This window comes from Eptatretus burgeri, chromosome 15 (genome assembly GCF_056783735.1).
Source record: "Eptatretus burgeri isolate ZD-2024b chromosome 15, Ebu_testis_v1, whole genome shotgun sequence".
Taxonomy (NCBI): domain Eukaryota; kingdom Metazoa; phylum Chordata; class Myxini; order Myxiniformes; family Myxinidae; genus Eptatretus; species Eptatretus burgeri.
The window spans coordinates 52,576,218-52,602,888 of NC_140975.1; the positions used below are offsets into that span (position 1 = coordinate 52,576,218).

General features: G+C 41.1%; 2 protein-coding genes across 5 annotated transcripts in view; one reads left to right on the forward strand and one right to left on the reverse strand.

Moving 5' to 3' along the window:
- Positions 1–6,099, reverse strand: part of VPS51 (VPS51 subunit of GARP complex) — a 33,614-nt gene extending 27,515 nt beyond the window's left edge. Inside the window, exon 1 of the mRNA XM_085855932.1 lies at positions 5,769–6,099. Coding sequence (XP_085712058.1) covers positions 5,769–5,924 — 156 coding nt within the window. The 5' untranslated portion in view covers positions 5,925–6,099. The remainder of the gene's footprint in view (positions 1–5,768) is intronic.
- A 119-nt stretch (positions 6,100–6,218) lies between these two features.
- NVL (nuclear VCP like) overlaps positions 6,219–26,671 on the forward strand; it is a 65,772-nt gene continuing 45,319 nt past the window's right edge. The window contains exons 1-6 of one of the 4 annotated variants that reach the window (XM_085855929.1): positions 6,219–6,342; positions 8,942–9,012; positions 9,684–9,736; positions 10,132–10,222; positions 24,873–24,948; positions 26,456–26,632. In XM_085855929.1, coding sequence (XP_085712055.1) covers positions 6,334–6,342; positions 8,942–9,012; positions 9,684–9,736; positions 10,132–10,222; positions 24,873–24,948; positions 26,456–26,632 — 477 coding nt within the window. In that variant the 5' untranslated portion in view covers positions 6,219–6,333. Of the gene's footprint in view, positions 6,343–6,453; positions 6,683–8,941; positions 9,013–9,683; positions 9,737–10,131; positions 10,223–24,872; positions 24,949–26,455; positions 26,633–26,671 lie in introns of those variants that run through there. The other 3 variants (XM_085855928.1, XM_085855931.1, XM_085855927.1) reach the window with 3 other exon arrangements.

Here is a 26,671-nt window from a genome sequence, read left to right on the forward strand (position 1 = left end):
TCCATGACGGCGTAGTGTGTTACTGATGGTTTTCTTTGATACTGTGGTCCCAGCTCTCTTCAGGTCATTGACCAGGTCCTGCCGTGTAGTTCTGGGCTGATCCCTCACCTTTCTCATGATAATTGAGGCTCCACGAGGTGAGATCTTGCATGGAGCCCCAGACCGAGGGAGATTGACTGTTATCTTGAACTTCTTCCATTTTCTAATAATTGCGCCAACAGTTGTTGCCTTCTGACCAAGCTGCTTGCCTATTGTCCTGTAGCCCATCCCAGCCTTGTGCAAGTCTACAATTTTGTCTCTGATGTCCTTAGACAGCTCTCTGGTCTTGCCCATTGTGGAGAGGTTGGAGTCTGATTGATTGAGTGTGGACTGCTGTCTTTTATGCAGATAACGAGTTCAAACAGGTGCAGTTAATACAGGTAATGAGTGGAGAATGGGAGGGCTTCTTAAAGACAAAACTAACAGGTCTGTGAGAGCCGGAATTCTTACTGGTTGGTAGGTGATCAAATACTTATTTCATGCAATAAAATGCAAATTAATTATTTAAAAATCATACAATGTGATTTTTAGGATTTTTGTTTTAGATTCCATCTTTCACAGTTGAAGTGTACCTATGATAAAAATTACAGACCTCTACGTGCTTTGAAAGTGGGAAAACCTGCAAAATCGGCAGTGTATCAAATACTTGTTCTCCCCACTATATATATATATATATATATGATACTTTTTTATGAATCAAACTACTGCATTTCAAAGGTATATATATACACTGTATATGCCTGGTGCTGGCTTAATGGTGAGGGTGGTGGGCTCGGGATCCTAGGATCCCGAGTTCATATCCCACTCAGCTGTTGAATTAATATCAGGTGGGGTTGACTTTGCCTGTCATCCTTCTGAGGTCGGCAAAATGAGTGCCAGCACGCTGGTATCCTGTGTCGGAGTGGTGACCCGTGCAGGATTGTACCCAATAGACAAGGAGACTGCTTAGGCCGCACCAACGCTCTGTCCAGAGTGTAGTCCCATTGGATGGATGGATAGATGGATGGATATACTGTTTCTATTTTAAGTGCCACATAATCATATTTTGTCATTGTCGTTTACATTGTATTTACCAAATGTGGGCCCACAAAAAGTTAATCCAGCCCTGTGTGTGCATGTGGAAAGTAATAGAACTACCAGCTCATAGCAGATACCTCCGAGCTTAGAAACTTGATGTACTTCACGTTTCAAGTGGATCAGGAACTCGTTCGAGCACCCGTGTTCACCCGATGCAATTGGAACCTGAATGTGTCATTGCTGTGCATTCGAGTCTACCCAACCTGTCAAGAATGTCCCTCATTTTGGATTATCCACCCATTACCTTTGTTGGTTGACAAGATGGCATCGATATATGCACACTCGCCAGCCAAGATATATGCACACACTATGCACAGCTGTTGAGCCTGGGTTTGAATCCTGACCCAGCTATATACTGTCATCCCAGTATTTCACAGACAGGGTGATTCATCAATGTGTGTGCCATCCCTCGGATGGACGTTAAATTAGGCGTTCCGTCTGCCAGCATCCATTGGTGGAAGTTAAAGATCCCACGGTGTCCTTCGCGAAGATTAGGCAAGCTCTCGCCCACACCCTGAACAAATTACTAATTCCTAACCTAACCTACAGAGGGCATTGCATCAGTGGCATAGCTGTGCCCTCAGCCAATGATGCTATCCCAGAGCCTTGTGCTGCATATTAAAGAAGAAGAAGAAGACTTGCCTTTGTTTATTGACTTAAAACAACAATAGACCCAAGATTCCCAACTCTAAACTGGCAAGATCCTCTTTAGATGCACAGGTCCCACATAAAAGGCGGACCAGAATTAACCATGCAGAAGCACAATCTGATTATTCCGGAGAACGAAGTCATTTGGGATGCACAACTGCTCGGCAGTCCTTAGACTCGTTCACATTGAACCACCTTTTCAAGAAACCTCCAGTATCAAGACAATCAGCAGCTCATTTGAGCACAAGCTGGGAGTACAGAAAAAGTCTTACAAGATGGTTGCATCATGAGAGTCAGGATTGTCTGGAAAATAGTTGAATAGACATGTAGTTATTAAATCATTAGCCTGTCCGTCACTACGTAGCACAGCCAGGTGTTGGCTTAGTGATTAGGGTGGTGGCTTGGGATCCTAGGGTTCTGGGTTCAAGCCCGGTTGGCCACAGAATTAATACACCAGGGAGTTGACTCAGCCTATCATCCTTCCGAGGGTGGCGAAATGAGTACCAGTGTGTACTGATGGAGGGGCACTGCATCAGCGACACAGTTGCGCTTCTAAGAAATGATAGCGACCCTAGCAGCCAAGCTGCCATACGCAAGAAGAAGAAGAAGAAGAAGAGGAAGAAGAAGAAGAAGAAGAAGGACTGCGCAGCACAAGATAGCCGGGTGTTTAAGCTTCTGGGTTTCTATATTTATTTCACATTTGAACTTCAGGCAGGGGTGCCAGATTGGCAAAAGTGGAAATATGGTGTTGGAACCTCAAAATGACCGTATCTTAAGAAAAAACATATCGTACAATTCCCACGAACTACGTGAAATTTTTTTTTAAACCGGTGTTAACCCACAATGGACAGCGACACATTTCAATTTGGAACCGTCGATCATCGTAGATTCGTAACATCATTGTAGAAACAGTCATTCCAATTATTTCCTGGTTTTTCCCCTTGCTCTACACGACCTCTGCTGCACTCGTTTCCCCTCTTATGAACGCATCAATGCATGAGAATTACATAATAACACCTTAGCTCTAAAAACATCCTTTAAAAAACAAACATCAAAACATTGATGCGTGTTGTGCAATCTTACACATAGACGTAAAATATCCTTATATCAAATATTAAAGGGGGAAATTATATTTTCGAAAAGAGATAAATGTGATGTTACATGATAAAAGTTATCACTCTGTGATGTCACAATGTGGACAGTTGAGCTCGACCGAAATGTCACAAAATAAATAAATAAATAAATGCAGTAAAATTAATACAGAGAATATAAACTCCGGATTGTCAGAGGCATATTTGAAACCATTGTTTGAAAAGATACATTAAAAATTAAAAATACATTTCTGGGTTACTTTTTGTCAAGGAAACAGATTCTGACCATACTTTGACGATTTGGTGAGCATATTTAATGAGTAAATCATGTTTAAATCAATCGATTTTTGTCCTTGGTGTATTTTTTTTTGCCGTAGACCAACGCACAACTTTCTGAACTCATTGCATTCACCTGCACACTGCGATGTCATTTTCTCTTTAAATATCACCTAAATGACAAAGCCATAACCCTAACCCTAACCTGACGTGACGTGTGCACGTCCAGTCCAGGACTGCACACGCTCGGAAGTGACGTGTGCATTGCTTTGCTCGGTTGCTCTCTGTGCACGTGCTTGTGTGAAAAATGCTGCATGAGGTGTGACAGAGAAGGTCATAATCTGTCCAGAAGGCCGAGAAAAATGTTATGAAATTTAAATTGAAAATGCAGGATAGACACTCTTGGAGGGTGAATAGAGCAAAAAGCAAGGGGAGGATTCGAGAATAGGTGCAAGAGCACATTACGAGGTGGAAACAGACTTAAGGTAAACATGAGAAAGGGGGAAAACTGGGGTAAGTGGGATTAAAGAGTGGAAAAGGAAAACTCAGCCTGAGAACCAGGCAATACAAGGTTTAAAGAAATAGAGCTAAAAAGTGTGAGCTACCCAAGACCAAAAGGCAGGGACAGGTGTTCTTATACAAAATTAATGTAAAACATAAGAGGACAGCAACTACACTATATATCAAATATCAATCAAAATCATCATCAAAATCAGCAGTTTGTTAGTGAAAAGATATACATGTAATTACTTTCAACTTAAAAAAAAAATCTTCGAAGAGGACGTCATTAAAAACAAGAAGAAGAAGTGGTTGAAGTTATCGATCATGCATCGTACAAGAGGTTGAATTATCGGATATCTGGCAACCCCGGCTTCAGAGTCTGGCAAGGCCATAACTTTACCGTCTGACCTTCCAGTCATCAAATTTTCAAACAAACTGAGAATCTGGAGAACAATTAATGAATAACAATGCACGTTAAAAATAAATAAAATAATAATAATAAATGATTAATTGATAACTTTAGTTTGAGTAGAAAGCAAATGTGGACAGGCTTTGCATTTTGGGATACTTTCGGTTTCTCACCAATTTTGTTTTAAACTCGGGGAGGATACAACATAGAAACTCTGTAATCGGAGACTCAGATGTGCTGGATACATACGACGACGTTCAACGGCGGACACAAGATACGATCCTCGAGGGGTGAGGGGAGGGGGGGAGGGGTTGAAGCACTCGAGTGCAATTCGCAATAAAAGACACAAATCAATTTTGATTGCATAAAACACTATAAATGGACGAAGTGTGTGTGTGTGTGTGTGTGTGTGTGTGAGACATGTTTTTTGTTGAGTTGTACTACAGCTTTCTTACAGGGAATGGGATACACCAAAAATGATTGCCGTGGTCTCCTGAATTGATTAGGCTAATTAATTACAAAGAACCCATAATAATTCCAACGTTTTAAACGCACGCCATGTTAAGGTGTATAGAGCAGCTTAATAGGTCCTTCCGCAGCATGGCATTCTAATTATAAAAATACAAAAAATAATGATAACAATGGAACAAAACATATTAATCTATCTATAATTCCAGCAATCTCTGTGTGTGACTGCTGTTTCTCGACAACCACTGGTCCGATCTAATTGAAACTTGCCAGCTATATTGCTGGGGACCTGAGTATGTGCCTTTTCAAGGTTTGATATTGACAAGTGGTTCCCAAGTTATGGCCATTTATTTACCAAAACGAGAGGGGGAGCACTCGGTAGAGTGCAAAACCTCCGCCGCCAATACTGCTGGGTCACTTAAGTGAACCTGATATCCCATTCATTCTAGGTAAAAACGGATCAGACTACTGAACCACGATTGAATAAACTAAACTAGATCGACGTGCATGTAGAAATGGCAAAAAAATAAAATCGAAATATTTTTGAAAAAAAAAGTTGCAATTTTTTTTTATCTCTAACAATTTTTTTTGGGGGGGGGTTGGAAATCACTTAAAACATGTAGAAATGCAAAAAAAAATCAAATATTTTTCAAATAAAATTAATTTTTTTTGAAAAAAAAAGTTGCAAAATTTTGTTTTTTTTTTTTTGGACCAAGTCCAAAATCTAATGGCATGATCCTTGGACCATCCTCATCCCCCCACCAAATTTCGTCGAAATCCGTCCAGGAGTTTTTCCGTAATACTGTTCACAAACAAACAAACAAACAGACAGGGGTGAAAACAGTAACCTCCATCAATCTTCGATGGTGGAGGTTAACAATGACAGGACATGGTGCTATGACGTCACAATTGACGTCACAATTTTTTTTTTTTTTGCACGTACGGGCACGCACTAGTTAATACTAATAATATTAATAATGTGTCATTTGGCATTAATAATGACAAACATATAATTCCCACGCCGGCCCAAGCACATGTGGGCTTGTTTCAAGGTAAGCTACTCTAAACGCTCAAGCAGGACAGCAGACAGGTAAACGACGAGGCCGTGAAGACCAATAAAAAATTTGGTCCAATGGGCCAAATAATGATTATAAAAAGACACGAATTCGAGTCCGAGGGGTAAATGTGGAAGGGACCGGCACGTTCCTCCCTCCGTTCACAGAACGCTGACACCCGACATCGACAAGAAACTCGGTTACCTTACTCATGAAGACGTCCGGCTCGAACTTCGCGCCGTCGATATCACACGGGTCGTCCTTTTCAGCGACGCCGTAGAACTCCTTCAGCCGACCGTGAGGGCGCCGTCCACTTCCAGCCGAGGCCTCCTCGCCAGACTCTCGTTCCAACGCCGCCATCGTCTGCCCTGTCTATCTCGGTACAGATCGGATTCCGAACTTTCGATCGACCATATGTACGTCCACAGCGAAGACACCATCCAACTCACCAGGTCAAACGTATTCTTCTTCCTCCTCTTCTTCTTCTTCCGAGTCTTCTTCCTACTCTTCTTCTTCTTCATCCTATTCTTCTTCTTCTTCTTCCTCTTTTCTTCTTCTTCTTCTTCAATCATGCGAGTGGAGGAACTTGCGGAAGTTAGGACAGGAGGCTCAAAGGATTTGTCGTGGCGATCATGATACAAGAAACTTGGTAACTGAACACACCCCTGGTGTAGAACTCATCGAGACAAACTCAGATGCTCTCCCGAAGTTCGGGTTGGGACCAGAACACAAATTTGTACCTCGACTCCCAAACCATAACTATTACTTCATGTCCATGGTATGGCAACAATTTTCTCAGCTCGTGCGTTGTTCCACCTTCCCTATTCAGTTTTCCGCACGCATTCATTTCAGATTACAAATGAAACTTAGATTTTTACACTTTAAGTGAGTATTATACTTCTCGCGCATTATTTAACTAACAACAATGAGCGCGTGTTTCGTTTGATTTGCTCAACGAGGCGAAGGGACGGGACGGCACGTGTGCTGCCGGCGCTTTTACCTCATCCCGGTTTGCAGTCTGCGATCTCCTTCGAGGACCCATCCAGTCTGCAATGATGCGGTCTTCCGTTGGAGCGCAGCCAAGGAGGGATCGGAGGCTTTTCGAGCGCGTGAGGCAGGTTCGTGCCTGTGGTTCCGGTTCGTGCCCGTGGTTCAGGTTCGTGCCCGTGGTTCGGGTTCGTGCCCGTGGTTCGGGTTCGTGCCCGTGGTTCGGGTTCGTGCCCGTGGTTCGGGTTCGTGCCCGTGGTTCGGGTTCGTGCCCGTGGTTCGGGTTCGTGCCCGTGGTTCGGGTTCGTTCCCGTGGTTCGGGTTCGTGCCCGTGGTTCGGGTTCGTTCCCGTGGTTCGGGTTCGTGCCCGTGGTTCGGGTTCGTTCCCGTGGTTCGGGTTCGTGCCCGTGGTTCGGGTTCGTGCCCGTGGTTCGGGTTCGTGCCCGTGTTTCGGGTTCGTGGTTCCGGTTCGTGCCCGTGGTTCCTGTCCGTTCGGGCATCGAACGGTCTCCTGACCTCGCGTGGACTGGCCGGGGGTGTGTTCAGTCACCAAGCTTCTTGTAAAACGCTCGCCAAGTGCTTTAAACACTCAAGGAAGCACTCCATTCGAAGCCTTTCATAAGGAACGGCTAGCTTGGCAAGCGCTAGCTCGCACCTTGGTAACTGAACATACCCCAGAGGGAGTCTCGTCTCGCTTAGCCTCGGTTCGCTGGAGCGGTGGAATGGCTCAAGTTCATCCACATGTCATTTATATTACTTTTATTTTTATTTGTTTTATTTTTTAGTCGAGGCTCGTGGAAGAATTGGTATTAGTCCACTGAACACGACAGGAGAGGGACGGAGAGAGGGATGGAGAGATATATATATATATATATATATATAGAAAGACAGACAAAAAAAACAACATCGGCACAGTTGAAGGCCAAGATGGAGGCAGAATTAGACAAACAATTAGTGTGGGGAGGAATGGGGGGCAGGAGAGAATGTTTGTGGTGAACAAGATGCATACCGAAGGAAACTCTGAGGAGGGAAACTAGACATTTGGAAGGAGGGATTAGGGTGGAATGGGGAGAGTGGTTAACGGGGGTAGAAAAGATCATGGTTTGGGATGGGGGACGATCTGAGATGGTGGTGAACAGCTCTCTTGAAGACCTGGAAGGAAGAATGAGACTGAAGAGAATGTGGAAGTTGGTTCCATAGGTGGGAATAAAGAGGAACAAATGAGTGGAGGTGAGCAGTGATCCCAGATTTGAAGGTCGTTTTCCCAGAAGATGGTTGATGGTGGAACGTGTGAACCCTTCAGAAACCTGAGGACAAAGCACGAAAAGAGCAGACAGTGCAAGGCCAGAAAGGAGGCGGGAGAAAGAGAGAGACCACCGACCTGTGTGCGATGGCATTGTGGTAGAGTTGACCCAGATAGACTCGACTTCATTGAGGGAGATTCCAATGATCGTGAAAGGTTTGGCTTCCATGGTGTCAAGTAGAACAAGTTGTGAGGCAGGGGAAGCCACCCCAGAGCGAAGAGCCAGTACTCCATCAAGCTGTGGATGAAGGCCTTGTAGGTGAATAAGACCTCGGGTGTACCAATGAATCACTTTGTACGATGGAGGCTGGCTTTGGAGGCCAATTTTCAAATGTGGTTTGCTCAAGAAAGGTAATGGCTGATCATGAGATCCAGGAGATTGAATCACTGAACTTCCTCATATCAAGAGGATTGTTAAGAAAGTAGATTGGAGGGTTTGCCAGATGGTCCTTTTAGACGGTGATAGTGAGATTTATCAGGATTGAAAGACGTATTCCAAGTGGCTGACCGGCTTGTGATTTTTGTCTTCGTGAAAACTTTGGTTCTGGGGTTGGTTTTTTTTTGTTTGTTCTTTTTTTGCACGTGTGAAAGGGCTCGCCGGTGTTGAGGCGGCAGCTCTCTGAGAATAAATAGCTCAAGAGATGTTTACTTTCACTTGCTCGTGATCAGATGAACCAATTGGAGCAGAAAACCGGAACAAAATCGTTTTGGCACTTTTAATGTTAGAAGGTATCTCGGACTGTCTGAATTGACCCTAAGGCATCTTCAGGATGAGCTCGCCCGCCCGGCACGATGAGCGCGCCCGCCCGGCACGATGAGCGCGCCCGCCCGGCACGATGAGCGCGCTCGCCCGGCATGATGAGCATGCACTCCATCTGCCTCAGTGACGTGTCGTCACGCACTTTCTAATGCTATCACACTCCTTTACATACCACTCGAAAGACTCGTACTATTTCCTCAATGTTTGACCATACATACCCTCGAGGAGCTGTAACAAGCTCTAACACTTGAGGCGCGAGGTGGGCCAGGAAGGGATGTGCACTTTCCATGTACAAAAGTAACCCAATATTTTTCTTCTTGCCGACAGTACCTGTACAACTCGGGAGAGAAATATGTGGACGTTGCGTCTATGGCCGCAGATTTACAGCACACGTACAGGTATCCCAATACATATTTGTCCCAATACATATTTTATAACTTCAGTTGTCAACATTTACACAAGTCAGGATAGGAATTTTTGATTTTGGTCATAATCAAACTGTGTTGCCCCTGATGATTATGATCCCCATGCTTAAAGCAAACAAACATGGGGCTTTTGTAATCCTGTCCATCTGTCCATCCATCTTGCTATTTCTTCATAAACAATTGTGCAGAAATTCACCAAACCATTGTGATCACCACATGGCAAGAAGGTGCGACAGCACTATCATCGAGACACTGCCCCCCCCCCTCCCCCAGGGGTAGTGAAATACCAAAAAAATGTGATTACGAGCACATTTTTAAACTTTTCTTAACAAACCTTTGTATATGCAATCAACATTGGGGGACGCATGATGTGTCACAAATTTTTGTATTTGACCCCTAGTTCATGCCTCTGTGGGTGGGGACTTGTGGTCACATGGGTCAAAACGAGGAAAACCGTTTTTAACTCGAAATTAGATATTGGGTCTACCCTGGTGGAACTTTTTTTTCCATCTTTCAGCTTTACTTTAGATGGGAAGCGTGGGGATTTGCGATGGCATGCCATCAACTTTGCTCTAGTTTATTTCGTGAACAATACACGACCAAACGTTCAAAAGCTCTTCTGTTTTTTTTTTAATTCTCCCAAGGAATGAATATGGACGAAGACAAAGGGTGGCTTTTCGGATCCTTGTTGAGAGAGGTTTGTTGGGCTCTGCAAGTGTGAACATTTTAAACTTATTGTTTTCCCTCCTTTGAAATATTACTTCATTTGCGCTCTTGTTTTCAGACAACTTTCCTTGAGGTTACTTTTATTGTTGCTTTCTTTATTTATCTATTTGTTTGTTTATTTATTTATTTTGTATATTTATTTATTTTGTATATTTATTTATTTGTATATTTATTTATTTGTTTGTTTGTATATATATATATATATATATATATATATATATATATATATATATATATATATATATATATATATATATATATATATTTATATATACATATGCCATATACAGTGATGGTAAAGCATTTGCAAAGAAAAACATTGAGGCAATTGATATCTGCTGTCTCCCTCCTTGCTCTGCTGTACAGTTTACAAGAGTGTGTGTAGGATGGAGAGAGAGTCTGGGATGGCCATGCTGGAGGAAAGACATTCAGCCAAACGCGTTCTTGATGACGATGGGTAAGTGAGATGGCCACACATGTGGCAGTCTGCCGAACTCAAGTTATAAATGGCATCTCTTAACGTGCCAACTACTTCTGCACAATGATGATTGAAACTACATAATAATACAGTGGATAAGCACAATAATTGTGCGTTTTATGAGAAAAGCATGAATTTTCTGACAAAGTTCGTGAATACCATAAGGTTTCTTTTCAGATGTGGAGGGAAGTCTGAGGACCGTGAGAGGTCAAATCCAAGATGGCCACCATTCTACCGGGTCTAATGATCAAACGCGTTTAATTTTGGAACTAAACAGTGTAAAAAATATATATTTAAGGTGTTATTTCCAACTAAGTTTGGAATGGCCATTCGTTTAGTGATACTTTTGAGATCACCAGGAGCCAAGGAAATGCATTTCGATCAAGGTCAAGGTCAAATTACATTTAAAAACTTTTGGACATTCTTTTGGTAAAAGACAATGGATTGGACCTATGCAATATAGCGAAACTTCGCTTCCATTTTGACACTATAGGGATAATAATCTATCTATAATTCCAGCAGTGTGTGTGTGTGTGTGTGTGTGTGTGTGTGTGTGTGTGTGTGTGTGTGTGTGTGTGTGTGTGTGTGTGTGTGTGTGTGTGTGTGTGTGTGTGTGTGACTGCTGTTTCTCGACGACCTCTGGTCCAATCTAATTGAAACTTGCCAGGTATATTGCTGGGGACCTGAGGATGTGCCTTTTCAAGGTTTTATATTAATTGGACAAGTGCTTCCCAAGTTATGGCCATTTATTTACCAACCAATGGCAAGACACGTTCTTGCGTGGGCGTGGCCGATGGGGAAGGGAAGCACAGCCACGTTCCCCATTACGGGTTACAACGTATGGGCTTCTGGAGAGTGATGACTTCGTGTATTCTAATAATTTCTCCATTTCTTGTGCGCATTTATAGATAAACACAATGGCCCAAGTTATGATCGTTTTCATATTAGACGGTGTATAAATTTCGGGAACATCAGATTGCTGGTATGCTCCGAACCAGGAAGTAAATTTTTTTCTCTCTCTTCTCTTCTCTTTTTGTTTTTCCTTGCCACGACATTGCGAAAAGGTAAAATACGTTGGCGCTAATTGAATAAATGGGTATTAAAAATAAATTGCGAATAATCGTAACTGCGAATAATATCGAACTTCCGGGTCACGCACGTACGGGCATGTGAGAGCGAAGAAACGGCCTGTGTGGTTTATTTATTTTTTATTATTATTATTATTATTATTATTATTTATTATTTTTTTTTTTTTACGGGCACGTACTAGTACAAAAAAAATTAACAGAATAGTCCCATGCTGCTAGTCTATTTAATACCTTATTAATAGCAATGATGATGATGGTAATGGGAGTGATCAAAATCTAACAGCATCCAGAACAGAAGCACAGTACAGTGCACTTGAGCGCATCTTTGGCACACTTGCACCTTTCAGTGCATCCTTTCTCACAGCGACAGCGGATCAATTTATGGCATGATTTTTTATGCTTCGGGGAGAGTGATCCACTATCAACGGGTGAGTGAGATAGCCACTATCAACGGGCTGTTTCGTTGATCTGAGAGGACACTGCAAAGATTCATGTGTTACTACTTGGCAGAGGACACAAATGTCCCAGTTAGTGCTGGGGGTGGCTTGGATTGCTTGGATTTAGAGGGTTGGGTAGGGTCCATCAGGAAGTGACGCTTTGGCATGGTTGTGACGAAATCACCATGGCAGGAGAGAAAATTCTGAAAGACAAAAACACAATGAAAGCACCAACTACCATTCCACATTTTACATCTAGGCTATCTTCTTAGATACATGTCAATATCTAGGATTTATTTATTGGTAAGGGTCAACAAAACATAGAACTCTACAGATAATGCATCTATACCCAGCTCGTCTAAGCATGGATATACACAATACATAACTGCACCACATCCGCCTCAAGCACACCCTCTGAGGGGCTAAATAACTAAATTTGCCACAATGACACCACTCGGTATTCATTTGCAAATTTCAACTGATTGCTTATTTTTTGATAAATTTTTACCTTGACCTAAATTCATTTCCTTGAATTCTGACTTCCTCAAAGGTATCACCAAATGAATGGGCATCCCCAATTTAGTTGGAAATCACACCGTAAATGTTTTTCTGCGCAGTCTGGTTCCAAAATTAAGGACGTTTGAACATTAGACCCGGGTGACTAGCAGCCATCTTGGATTTGACCTCTCACTGTCCCCTCATAGGTCAAATCTGACTTCCCTCCACATCCGAAAATAAACATTATGGTATGCCCTAACTATGCTAGAAATTTCATGCTTTTCTCATAAAATGCACAATTTGTTAAAATAAGAGAGCTTATCCGCTGTACGACTTCTCACTCTCCTCCTTCTCTCTCTTCTCCCTCTCCTCCTTCTCTCTCTTCTCCCTCTCCTCCTTCTCTCTCTTCTCAGTTTCGTCAACTCCTTCCTCATCCCTTACTATCCTTGAACCACTTTCTCCCCATAGAATATAATAATATATTCATCTGGATTCTGCGATACTCTTGAATCCACAATTACTTTTCTCATAATAGGAAAGCAATAAGATTTGTTGATGATTTCTAAAAAAGTTTTAGATTTCATCACCTTTAGAAGTTCATTTTTATTTAATATTTTAATCAAATCTCAATTTGTGGGTTTTTTAACATCAGTATAAGGCCAGTATATAAGTATACCATTCGTGAGTTCCGGAGGATCCATGGAGCGCATTAAAATTACAGGGCACCCTACTTTAAAGTGATCCAAAATGCCGGATCAGTTTCGTGTACATATTCATATCTTGTAGATTTTAGCTGGCCGGATCAGTTTCGTCTACATATTCATATTGTTACGAATTTGGAATTCAATTGCACACAACATACAGGTTCCCTTAGTCAGCTATGTTGATAAGTGCATGTTCCCTAGATAGCTCACCTTCCATTGTTTAAATGTTTTGAAATTGATTAGATGCACTGCGGATCGATTTAATAGTTAGGGAGTGAACAATGGAGACGTCTACCCCCCCCTCTTCTGCGAAGAGGACGAAGAACCCTGCCATCCCGTGACGTCAACAACTCCCTCCCACCCGTGGTTGAGCGAGGGGTGGATCACGAGGGCATGAGTCACGCCGGGTGCGGGGGAGGGGGTGCAAAGGATAAAGAGGACATCTTTTCTTTGTTCAAAAAGAGTCCCGTTCTGAGTCCCGTGGGCAGAGTTCGTGTGCTGAGTCCCGTGGGAAGAGTAAGCTTTTTTTGCTTCGGAGAGAGCAGTCATTCAGCCATCGGGTCCTGCTTGGCTTGCTTGGCTTGAGACCTTCGGAAGCTTTTTGCTTCGGCTTGCTCAGTGAGCTTCGGCTGCTGCTTTGTTTTGGAAGGAACTTGAGCCGGTTGTTCGGCTCGAGCTGCGAGTGGAGGCTTCTTCCTCTCTTCCTCTTCTTCCTCTTCCTCTTGGTTCGTGGAGCTTGTCGTTCTCCATTTTGTTTCCCGGCTTGGTGCGACGCATCGGCCTCTTCTTGGAGTTGGATCCTCGGGGAAGCGACGATCGACAGGAAGGATCGGCGCCTCTTCTCACCGGCACGTGTTGAGAAGCGCGGGAGGATTCGCGGGAGCTCGGGTAGGATCACGGCGATTTGGATCCAGCTCGCTCTCGCTGGAGCCCGGGTCCGGACAAGTTGAAGACCACACTAGGTGGAAAGGTTCGAGTCAAGCTCTGAGTTTCAGCTCACCTGTCCTTCGAGCTGGAGCTCGTGATTAAAGGCCTCAGCCACCGTTTTGTGTGCGTGCGTGCGTGCGCGCGCATACATGTGTCCGTGGGCCCGTCTAATAAGTAGGAACTGCTGTTAAGTGTAAATGACTGTACATAATAAGTAGACGGTTGTAATTCTTTTGTCGTGCTTTTGTTGCTTGTATAATTGCATACGTGTTTTGCCTTATTTAATTGCATACGTGTTTCATTGTAATAAATGTCCTTGTGTGAATGTAAACCTGCTCGTTTCGTCCATTCCCTCATTGACTGAACATTCAATGTGTTGGGAGTTAGAAAGCCGTTGGTTTGCCGTAATAGGGGGACATTTGGACCGACGGTTCTCGGCGATTACGCCGCTCGGAATCGCGCACGGACAAGCTCGCCTCTGCGGTTTGTTCCGTACGAGTTCCGTCGAGGGTGGAATACCCCGGTAGTTGATCACGTGGGTATTTAGGTACATTGAAGATTGGCAATCGACCCTACCCCACGTGATCTGCCGATTGGCGTATTTCGGTTCTTGTACAAGGACCCGTCGCTCGGAGTTATCCGGGCGGCAATCTATATTCCGGGCGATCGGCTGGGCCGACTTGACTTGCGGCTCCGTTCAGAGCGGTCGGTTGGCGGCTGACCCCTGGCCTGTAACAATATCTTGTAGATTTTAGCTGATTCTGAAACTGTAAACAGCATGTCGATTGGATGGTTCTGTGATTTTCTACGGTCGTAAACAGAAGTACGACTTAAGCCTGTATGCCACTATGTGGAGACCCAAGGACCTAATATTTCACAACAAACTAAAAACTCACAAAATTTGAAGATATTTTGAATAAACAATTTATTATAATATCAATTAAATATCATTTTTCCATCGATAATATGAATTGTTCTGTACAGCTATAGTTGTTCTCCTGGGATCTGCGCATCCTTCCACGATCTATGTTCTAATGAAGTGCAGTAGGAATAATAAAAACAGCACCGTGCGGGAGTGTAGGTAATCTCTCCAAAGCTCTCGGAAAGCCTTAAAATGTATCACGATCGGTTTGATTGTGAACAGATATACGGTCGGACGGACATCGAGACCGGTTTTATTCGGTCATCATGAAGGTCCCGCTTGATATTACGCATTGAAATAGAGATATGAATACTCAAGTGAGTTTATTATATGTCTATGATTGATAGCTTATTGACAGCTCAATAACATGAGCAATTTACTATGGCGTATAGTGATTGATAATAACATACTCTACAAAAGGTTTTACGAACTCATCTCCGTGGTCCTCTAATAAAAATGGGAAACATTTTTATTTCTTTTTTTGTGCAATAATTCCTCCCATTTTGCAAATGGAGAACATGAACTGTTTAACTACCATAATCATCAAAATGAATTTTGAGGGTCCTCTTAAGGAAGACAATAATATCATCTATATTAATATTTCGGCACGCCCCTTTTTTTGTTCCACCATCAGATTTTCCACCATCAGATTACTACATATATATGTCAAAGCTTGTTTCATTTCATGCAGTAACAAAAATCTGATGGTGGAACAAAAAAAGGGGCATGCCGAAATATTAATATAAATAATAATAAGATTTAACTACAATAATCATCGAAACGAATATTGAGGGGCCTCTTAAGGAAGACAATAATATTATTACTAGATATGTCAAAGCTTGTTTCATTTCATGCAGTAATAAAAATCTGATGGAACAAAGAAAGGGACGTGCCGAAATATTAATATAGATATAAAATCGAACACCCTTTTCTTGTAGATATCCTTGAATGCAAAAATTATAATTTTCTTGAAGCCTTCTTGTTATCATTTATGTATCAGAAATATATGACAGATTAATATGATGACACACAATACCTCCCCATCTTCCCATAGTTAAATCAGTTTGTATTCCTTGACTTTGTATAATTATCCAATTTCCTTCCTTCTTTGTCATATAAACTATTGCTTCACCATCATATAATTTCCTATTCCTGTAATTGTGCTTCCACCTATCTCCTGATTCTTACTAAGAGGATAATATTCTTCTTTACGAGACTGATAAAAATCGTGTAGGTCTTCTAGGTGAAAGAAAAAGACCAATTATAGCCTAAATCCCATATATTATACCTCCATTTCTCTATTCTCATATTAACTATTCTTCCTTCTTTATAAAATTCAATACTAAGCAGATAATTGAATTTAATAAGAAAAGGTGTATGGTTTGTTGAACCAGGTGTTGTTGTAAATTCTACTCCTTCAACAAAACGTGCTGTTTTATTTAAGGATATATATTGTGATAAATCACTTAATCTCACCAAGTCATTCGTGTCAGTTGGGCTTGGATAATTTATTAATTTATAAGCAATTTTCATATTAATATTTTTTGCTATACTATATTTCTGTCATTCAGCCTGTGCCTTTGTGTAATAATTTGATAAATCAATATCCAGTTCTTGGGATACACCAAAGATAGAACCATCTTTACCAACATAAGTCATTTATATTAGATTAAAAATAATGTCATTAAAAAAATTAATTTTGTTGAGTTGAAATAACACATATAGACATAATTGACCACTACACTTGGAATTTAATTCTTGGACTTGAAATGTTTGATAAACACCATTCTGTAAGAATTTTATAACTTCTACAGGTGATGGAAGACCAAAACTATCAAAATAATATTTGTCTTTACTATTAAAAATACAAACCCAATGAGAACCGTTCCCATTATTATCTTCTAAGTTCATAATAATATTCTTTATATGTTGAAACACGTTTGTTAATTTATCTCCCAAACAAATAACCACATTATGATTTTTTAAATTCTTACAATATTTAATGAGTTCTAAATTTGATGTTGTATTCCTTCCAAATTCTTTAAACCACTCATCAATGCTCATTTATTTATTAGGAAGATATGATCCCTCACCCCTTTTAGTTAATTTTACACCTGCTTGTGCGATAGAAGAAAGCATATCTCCAACAAACAATCTCGCTTTATCAGGCAGACCTTCAAGTTTTTCAGCAAAATCTACAATTACACCACTTCCACAAATTTGTTTCTCCAACTCTTTGTTATGTCTTTCCAATTCTTTTTTGAGCCCGGAGTTGAGCCTTCCTTTCGTTGGAAGCTTTCACCGCTGTTGAAATACCACCCGTCAATGCTCCAGCCGCACTTAAACCAGCAAATAAAGGAATTAGAAATGGGAGAAATTCTCCACTCGTCTCTCTTATTGAATATTTCTTCAACATTGGTTTTGACATTTTAATTTTAAGTGAGCCAGTATCGTTCAAGATTTTCACCTGTTCTCTTGTGAGCAAAACATCAATTCTTACTGCTCCTTTTCTCTGAATTGTATTAACGTTAATCGTACAAGGCTTTTGATTTTGAACACAAGATGATAGTTTATGAAGATTGATTTGATTAACATATACCCCAGTTGGCACTTTACTTCTCATTTATTTATCAAAAAAATTATGTGAGACTAATCATAACACCATTATCTGTATTAATCTGTAATTCTGTTTCTTCCAAAAGCAAATTATATGTATCGACTTCTTCACTCTCTCCTCTTTCAATGCATAGGGAAGTATCCACTTGATTAGACTTTATAGTTTCCTTTTGAGCACTCAGGTCAATCACATAGATTGTATACAAACTTTTAAATGCTGTCATATCCAAAATGGGTTCTTTATTTCTATTGCTTTCACACACCTTTTGGCAAGACTTGTATGCTTCAGCAAAATCATTTTTTCCCCAATTAATTTCCAATCAATCTCGTGGATAAAATGTTCCATCTAGAGAAACGCGGTTGTTTCACCTTAGCATTATCACTCAACGCATTATTCTTATCAGTAGCAGTATCACCATCTGGTTTTTTTTTTAAATGAGCCACAGATATCGTGGCTTTCCTTCCAGAACACCCAAATTCCACGTGTAAGTGGTTTGGTTCTGTTTTACATGTTGGCATCTTCTTTTAAGGAATGATACATTGAGTGGTTTCTTTGAGTTGTCTTCTCTTCAACATCTCTTCTGTTTTAAGATTAGGAGTATATTCACTAATATACCAACTAATTTCATCAATTAGAAATTTATTCTGATCAGCAAAAGCATTAGCCACACCAAAAAGCAATATATCATGATCACAACATCCAAATATACCTGGGGAACTGCCACAGTAAAACTATTACCTGCTTTTGTATCATCATTATACATTCCTGATATGAATCTTACTGATGTTCTTGAATACCAGTTGGCACCAATGCCAACTTCAGTGTTCACCAAAACTGGTGAAATGAGATTAGCAACAAATAAATCCACCCTCGAGAACAAACTGAACATTGAACTGACAACAAGGTCTGCACCAGAGGCTGCTCATGCTATAATAAATGGATCAATCATGCTGTGGGTCATTCACTGGCCATCACAAGGAATAGTTCAAGAATTTGTGGACAATTTATGTTGCAAAAAAGATGGGCACAAATGTCTACTCTGACAGGTATGTTGATTATAGCATCAAAGGTGTCACTCGCTCAACAAGAGGGAAAGAAGCCAGCAGACAGCATCAACTCTCATGCCCACCACAAAAAAATTGCATCAACTGTGACTTGCAACAAAGTTCAGCTGATTGATTTGATTGTCAAGACTCTGCATGAACAGCGGGAACAACTGAGGACACACCATAAACTTGTCGTGACAGGCAGTGATCCAATCCCTATTGAAATCCATGAAGGTATGATAATTCACCGCAAAGGCAAGAGAAACACTCAAGAGGAGGCTGATGTCATCATCATACATCATTTGCTGAACATTGTGGAAGAGAATGGTGTGAACACGAATATCAATATCACTTCAGATGACAAGCAAGTCAAGCAAGCACACACGCCATGCCAAATGTGATGAGTAATAAGCACACTACGATGCCTCCCGTGGCTTGGAACCAACAAACTTCCTCCACTATAAACACCACACAATTATTTCATTCAAATCTGCGCACCAATTTCCAATGGCATCTCACCTTGCTCACCAAAAACTCACCACTTTGACCACCAACACCTCCTGCACACAGGAAAAATATTCCCACACCTCCTTGTACCTCTGTATCGATACAATTCGACACTAAACAGAGGCGTGCCGCATAACTCGGGCTGAACTCGGACCGCATGTTGCGGGGACGAGCAACGGACATTAATAGCACCAACCGCATCTCACCAGGAATGTCCCGGGTGAGCACGCAGGATTGATACGACCCTCGTCCAGTCGCCAGAACATGGTAAGACTGGCAGCGAGGAGGGGTCTGGGAGTTTGGTTTGGAAGGGCTATCTGGGTGTTTAGTACGTGGCCCGGGTGTGCATTTTGGCTCATGAAGGTTGGGGGCGTGGGTGGTGGATGTGCATTGCTATTCGGCATTTAGACTGCACTTTGAGCACGTTCAGGGCTAGGTTGCCGGCTTATACACTATGTTGAGTCGGCCGTCCCACGCCAGATGTGCGAATGAGACCGCTTCCGGCCCCAGGGGCCTGGCAGGGCGTAGATAGCGCCGCTGTGGCACAACAGAGAAGCGGGATTCAGGTTGCACCATGTCACTTCTGGTCATCACCCCACCCTTTGCCAAGGGCTTATAAAAGGGGGATCGCAGAGCTGCTCGCCCTCTTCTTTGCCCCTCTTCTTCGCTCCTCTTCTTCGCCCCTCTTCTTTGCCCCTCTTCTTCACCCCCTTCTTCACTGCTTGTCTCAGCTCTATGTTGGATGCCCCTCGTTGCCTCTGTCCTTCGTTGGCTCTTCACTCGCAGTTGGTGTGCCACTGAGATGTGCTTATTCCGGAGGACCAGTGCGGAGCGCACGTTGCCATGAGCTCCGGCAAAGTGACTAAGTCTGGGATAACTCGCCAACTCTCGATGTGGGAACGCTCGAGCAGAGCGTCTCACGGTGGTACACGCTACTCGCAGACCTATGCAAGACTCGGGATCTTTTGCCTCACGCATCTTCTCTCCTCTCTCTCTTTCCACCCCTCCATCTCGTCCCCTTTTGACGCACAAAAGAGCATCCTTACTGACTCGCAATCCCATTTTCCTCTGGCATGACACTGCACCCCCCCCCATATTACACTACACCACACCTCCCACACCTTAGACACCACCAGTATTTCTCCCCCGTACCTCCCCCTAAGTGCACTGGGTTGTGTTGGTCGGCCGACCGTGCCAGGTATTGCGAGGCCGTTTATCCTCATCTGCTCTCTTTCTTTCTGGCGATCTAATCTTCCTTGGGTTTGTTCGTGTGTGTGTATGTGATGGTGCCTGTCGTAGCATAAGTTGAGATTGTAGAAGTGATAACAGGATAAGTCTGCTCTGTGTCTGCTTTGTAGCATTGCTTGCCCTTTTGCCGCACCACAGAAATTCCTTGTTATCCCTGCTGTACATACGAATAAACCCCATTTACTGTGCCACATACCTTTCCTCGCTTGATTGTAAATAAATGCTTGTATAGAAATGTTCCCAGCTCGTTTATTGTCTTTTCCTTCATTGGTTCGGCATGGTTCTTATCCTAACTTAGCCAGGATATTATCCCCCAATGATCTGTTTTCTAGCTGGTACGTCTTTGGGCAGTTACGCTCGGCTGCATCTGATCCGGTAAGGTGATCCGGTTTGAGCAAGGCGTACCAAGGGCGTGTCCCCCTGTAGTTACATTATGTGACCATTAGGTAAACGGTATTTATTAGACGGAGGACCCTAAGTCACGTGGTCGAGTTATGGTCGATTAGCGACCTGCCGCGTCACGGAGTTATTCGTGTGCGACGGCCTGCGATTCCCGGAGAGCTGATGGGAACCCAAAGTAGCTTCCCCCATCATGGTCTTCTTGCCCCCATCCCCCGGGTCCGCAACAATATGAATGTTTCATTGGATTCCCTATATCAGAAAACAAATTGATCAACATTTTAATGACTGAAATACAAGCACTAGTGGATGCAATACGACGAGTTTTCTTTTTTACTCACGAATGCTCAGCTGGCTGAGATGGTTACTGTAGAAACCAGTCATTTCTGCAAAACGCTCAAAGGTGCCAGCTTGGCATCATTCAGGTTCCGATTGTACATGATCTGAAGATTCAAAATTGGTTAAGATCCCATGTGGGACTTCCACTGCAAGGTTCGACAAAAAATACCACTTTGGCTGCTGAACTTTTAGTTTTGTCACATGTTTGTCTTCCCAGATCTGTCAATCCTGATATTGCTGTTCTCAACAACACAAACCATCTATTAAGTTATCCTCCACATTCTCCACTTACTTCAATCTTAGAACCCAGGAAGATGAAACTTTCCACCACTTCCATATGGTCGTGTCTCAATCTGAACACACTGATATTCTGAGTTGACAAGATTTTTTGTCTTTCTAAATTTTTTTTTTAGGTTTAAATAAAGAACAGTTTTTTTACATTACAAAGCAGGGATTTTAACACCCTCCCCGACGTTCATATCTTTCCTGTGCTGACCTTTTTCAACTCTATCCACTTTCTCTCCTCAAATTTCTTCATTCATGAATACACCGTGCAAGCTGTTAGCCATTCAACATACAGTGATATGTGGAGGAGCACATAATCGTTCAGATGACCATAAATATTTGTATGCAACATCCAATAAATCCGATGAAGCACATCAGAAGTGTAGAGGTTGCATGCACAAGTTTGCTCATTGGTGATAAGCTCTCTGAGCAAACGTCACCTATTCACCTGTATGACTTGTTTTCTTACTTTGACATCTAGTTGTTGTCATTTTGTGATGATGGGAGGGTGTGGATGGAGAATTTAATTATGTTGTATACAGTACAAGTAACCTGCATTATATATCCTAGTGGGCTGGCGGGTAGCTTTGAGATATATATATATATATATATATATATATATATATATATATATATATATATATATATATATATATATATATATATATATATATATATATATATATACTTGTCTCTGATCAGTTAGATTGGTGTTTCACATGCAGGGACGGAGCAACATTGTGGGCACTGTCCATCGGAAGGACATTATTTTGGGTGTCCCATCCGCTTGTATTAGTCGGTGGATGTTAAAGGTCCTACGGTATATTTTGTGATGAGGTACAGTGTCATCACCGGCACTCTGAACAAATTACAAACTTCTGCCCGTACGTACACAAGGTGACACTGCATCAGTGGCACAGTCATGTCATCGGCAACTGTGTGCTGTACACTAATGACTGCCAAGTGCCAATATGTCTTCTTTCAACAAAATGTTATTGCGGTTAAAGGATCTTCCCAGAAACTACAGGATACACTTCGCCTGTCCATAGAAACATCTTCCGTAAGCCATTATTTTACACTCTTCCCTCCAGGGTTTCCAGCAGGCACTGCATTGCCATTTTGTGTCATCCCCCATCCTGCCCCATTGATGTTTATTACCACCATGAATCCTTCCTAACCGAACCCCCTCACTTGCTGGTGCCAGTGTTTCCTTCTCTACCTTTCCTGTTGGTTTATCCTTTGTGTTTGTGTTTGTTTATCCTGGTTGTGCCCAATTGTTTCCCTGCTACCCAACTGTCTTGTTCTTCCTTGACTTTTTCTTTTTACTTGCTCTTCCTTGAGCCTTGCTCTTCCAAGGTCAAATGGTACAAGTATGTATAATGATGCAAAGATGAAATTATTAGATGATGGAATCAAGAGGTCAAAGGTCAGAAGTCCTGTTAGGTAAAAATTCTGTTACCACACTAACTTGTGAACCAGTGATGGAATTTTGACCAAAATTGGTATAAGTATATATTATGACGCAACGATGAACTAATTCGATTTCGGCATCAAAGGTCATGTCAGATAAAAATGTGATACTTGAGAACAGCTGAAGGGATTTAAATCAAACTTGGGACAAGTATGTATAATGGTATGATAATGTGGGCAAAGGCATATCGGTCAACGTCGAAGAGTGCCGTTCTAGTTGCTTCCGCCAACAAATATGGATGGAGGTTATGTTACATCCCTGTCTGTTTCTGTCTGTGAACAGGATATCTCAAAATTTTGTGGATGGATTCAGATAAAATTTGTTGGGCAGGTTGGGTGTGTGACAAAGACGAAAATATGAGATTTGGTGAAGATCTGGATACGGATCTAGACGGACACTTAGATTTTAAAGTGATTCTTTACCATCGAGTGATACGGCCAGGAACGTTAAATAGCACGATGTCTCAAAAAGTTATGGACTGATTCGGACTCAACTTGGTGGATAGGTTGGGTGTATGAGAAGGATGAATCGATTCGATTTTGGTGAAGATATGGATACAAGAATTAAAAAAACATTTTTAAAGTCATTCTTCACCATTGAGAGATGGGGCCAAAATTATGTGTAGCATGATATCTCAAAAAGTTGTGAATGGATTTGGATGAAATGTGGTGGATTAGTTGGGTCGGTGACAAAAACAATTCGATTTGATTTTGGAGGTTCAGATTCAGATCCAGCCTATCAGTGGGATACAAAATGTAAACTGTTCAGCCCAGCGGAGGTATGCACTCTACCGAGTGCAGTTCTAGTTCTTGGTTGCTTTATGTAGCTTTTTTGTCTGGAAAAGCATGGGAGTTAATCTATTGAACCTAGTCATCTGGGGTAATTGATTCGGTGATAGGTGATTAGTTTTTCTTCTTATTTTGGGTGAGATGTGATTGGGCCTAAATATATATATAAATATATATATATATATATATATATATATATATATATATATATATATATATATATATATAAATATATATATATATATATATATATATATATATATATATATATATATATATATATATATATATGACAGTCATGCACCGCATTACGACGTTTCGGTCAACGACGGACCGTATATACGACGGTGGTCCCATAAGATTATAATGGAGCTGAAAAATTCCGATCGCCTTGTGATGTCGTAGCCGTCGTGGTGCTGCCAGTCGTATAAAAGTAGAGTTTAGCACGTACAATTATGTGCAATGCATAATACTTGATAATGATAATAAATAACTATGTTACTGGTTTATGTATTTACAATACTGTACTTTTTATCATAAGTTTAGAGTGTACTCTTTCTACTTATTAAAAAAAAAAGTTTACTGTAAAACAGTGTGCCGTGTTACGCAGCAGCCTCGTACATCTCGTGTTTACCTCGTCTCTTGATTACATCATTTTTCCGTGTGCTTGATTTAATCTCGTGTTTTGTTCATCATGGCCTCTCAGCATTCATCAAAAAGTTTTTTTAAAAATCAAAAAGTTTATAAAGTAAAAAAGTTACAGAAAGCCAAGGTGAATCTATTTATTATTGAAGAATTTTTTTTTTTTTTTTTACAAATTTAGTGTAGCTTAAGTGTACAGTGTTTATAAAATCGACAATAGTGTACAGTAATGTCCGAGGCCTTCACATTCACTTACCACTCATTCACTCACTGACTCACCCAGAGCAACTTCCAATCCTGCAAGCTGCATTCATGGTAAGTGCCCTATACAGGTATACCAATTTTTATCTTTTATACCGTATTTTTACTGTACCTTTTCTATGTTTAGATATGTTTAGATACACAAATACTTACCATTGTGTTACAATTGCCAACAGTATTCAGTACAGGTTTGTAGCCTCGGAGCAATAGGCTATACCATATAACCTACGTAAGTGTGTAGTAGGATATACCATCGAGGTTTGTGTAAGTACACTCTATGATATTCGCACAATGACGAAATCGCTTAACAACTCATTTCTTAGAACGTATCCCCATCGTGAAGCGGCGCATGACTAATATGTAGTAATATTTTCATTGATTACTTTGTTTGTTTGTTTTTTGTTTTTTATCTGAATTCACGCAGAATGGTTTGTTCTGGTGCTTTTTCAGGACAGACAAGTCGAGCTCCGAGTCTGAGTCCACTGACATGGAGATTCTGGATGATGAGGATTTTGTTGACCAAGGGGTGTGTGTATTGTGACCGTTGTTTGTGTGTGTTAGGTGAATGCATTGAAGTGCTCGCAGAGATAAACTTCAAAAGGGAATATTTTTGAACATCTTTAATGATTTTGAAGGTCACCCTTTTAAAATTTGGACTGGAATGCAAAAATTAAAAAAAAAAAAGCGAATAATGTTTATCTTGAAACAACTTTGAAATTACAAAACACAAGCAACAGGTTTTTTTTATTTTATTCCACACATAAAATGTACAAAAACATTTTGTATAGGCTATCCAGAGTTTATTTTTTTCTGTTTGTGAGGGTTAAAACTGACCAAGCAAGCACCCCACCTTCACCATTCGGCAAAGGTGGTTGGGCAGCAGGGTTATCGAGGGATAATTCAGCAAATCACTCGAGAGATGTTGGAATGAAAGTGACGACGAAACGATACTTTCAGTAAAATTATTTTGATTTTCAGGACAAAAATCGAAATGGAATTCAAATATCATTCGTTTTGCTGTCGACATTGATAATTGTCACATACAAACCAACACTAAACGTCACCTCAATCAGAAAACATTTCATACCTGGCTGCATGGATTACATTTGATGAAAATAACATATAAAACGAGAATAGTAAAAGTGTGAGTACGTACACCTGTATATGTTTGGAGATCTAGAAGTGAATTCCAAATCTGAATGTGAAGATCTGAAGAACTCCAAATATTTTTTTTCAGAGTAGTTGTAGTTTATAGACGATCACGAGAAGCGTGCAGTAAAGGTTGGGTGGATGTAACACCTTTTATGCAAAGCATTATATTTCCTGGTCACAGCATCACATCATTGGAGAAGTGTATCAGGAAATACCTAGGATTTCAGAAATCATTTGTTGCAGGAAAGGTTTTCAGAGATTGTGAAAGATCTGGTTACATGCCGCAACTCTAGCATGGTCGCAGAAGGCCACAGGGATATAAACATAACTATCCTCAATTTACTGCATTTGAGCTCTGGTGTGGGCTAGCTTTTGCTGAACTATAGACAGTAATGCAGGACAACCATCAATGAAAGGGTTTTGTGAACATTTTCTTTTGTATACAAGTTGGATATATATATATATATATATATATATATATATATATATATATATATATATATATATATATATATATATATATATATATATATATATATATATATATATATATATAATATGGTTCTCAACGTCTGGAAACTGAGCTATTCTTGGGAGAATGACTCTTACTTTTGGAATATTGGTTTAAAAAATCCCCAGCTGGCTCATTAATGACCTTCAGTGAGGAAGTAATCTTTGTTGATGCTGGTCTGGATTCTCATGGAAGTGCACACTGACTTTTAATGCCCAAATGGCAGATGAGATGGGTACTGAAGACAAATGGGGAAAAATGCAGCCCTGCCAAAAGAGAACCCTCCTCGTAGAATAGAAAAAAAAGGAGCTTTAAAAAAAAAACTTTTTTATTTATTTATTTGTAATACTTCATAATGTTTGTGTTCTAGGATCGAAACCAGGTAAATGAGTCATTGGTTGCAATGTACAAGGATCTACAGAAAGATGAGGCTGGTCAATGCATTGTGGATCAGAGCAAGTCAAGTCCGGGTGGCTGGTTCTTGGATTCCTCGGCGAACCACTCGTCCAGCCTACCCCAACCTCTTGGACATCCCCACAAACCGGAGGTATGATTATCATGTGACCCTCAGCTCCCTTTTTTTTTT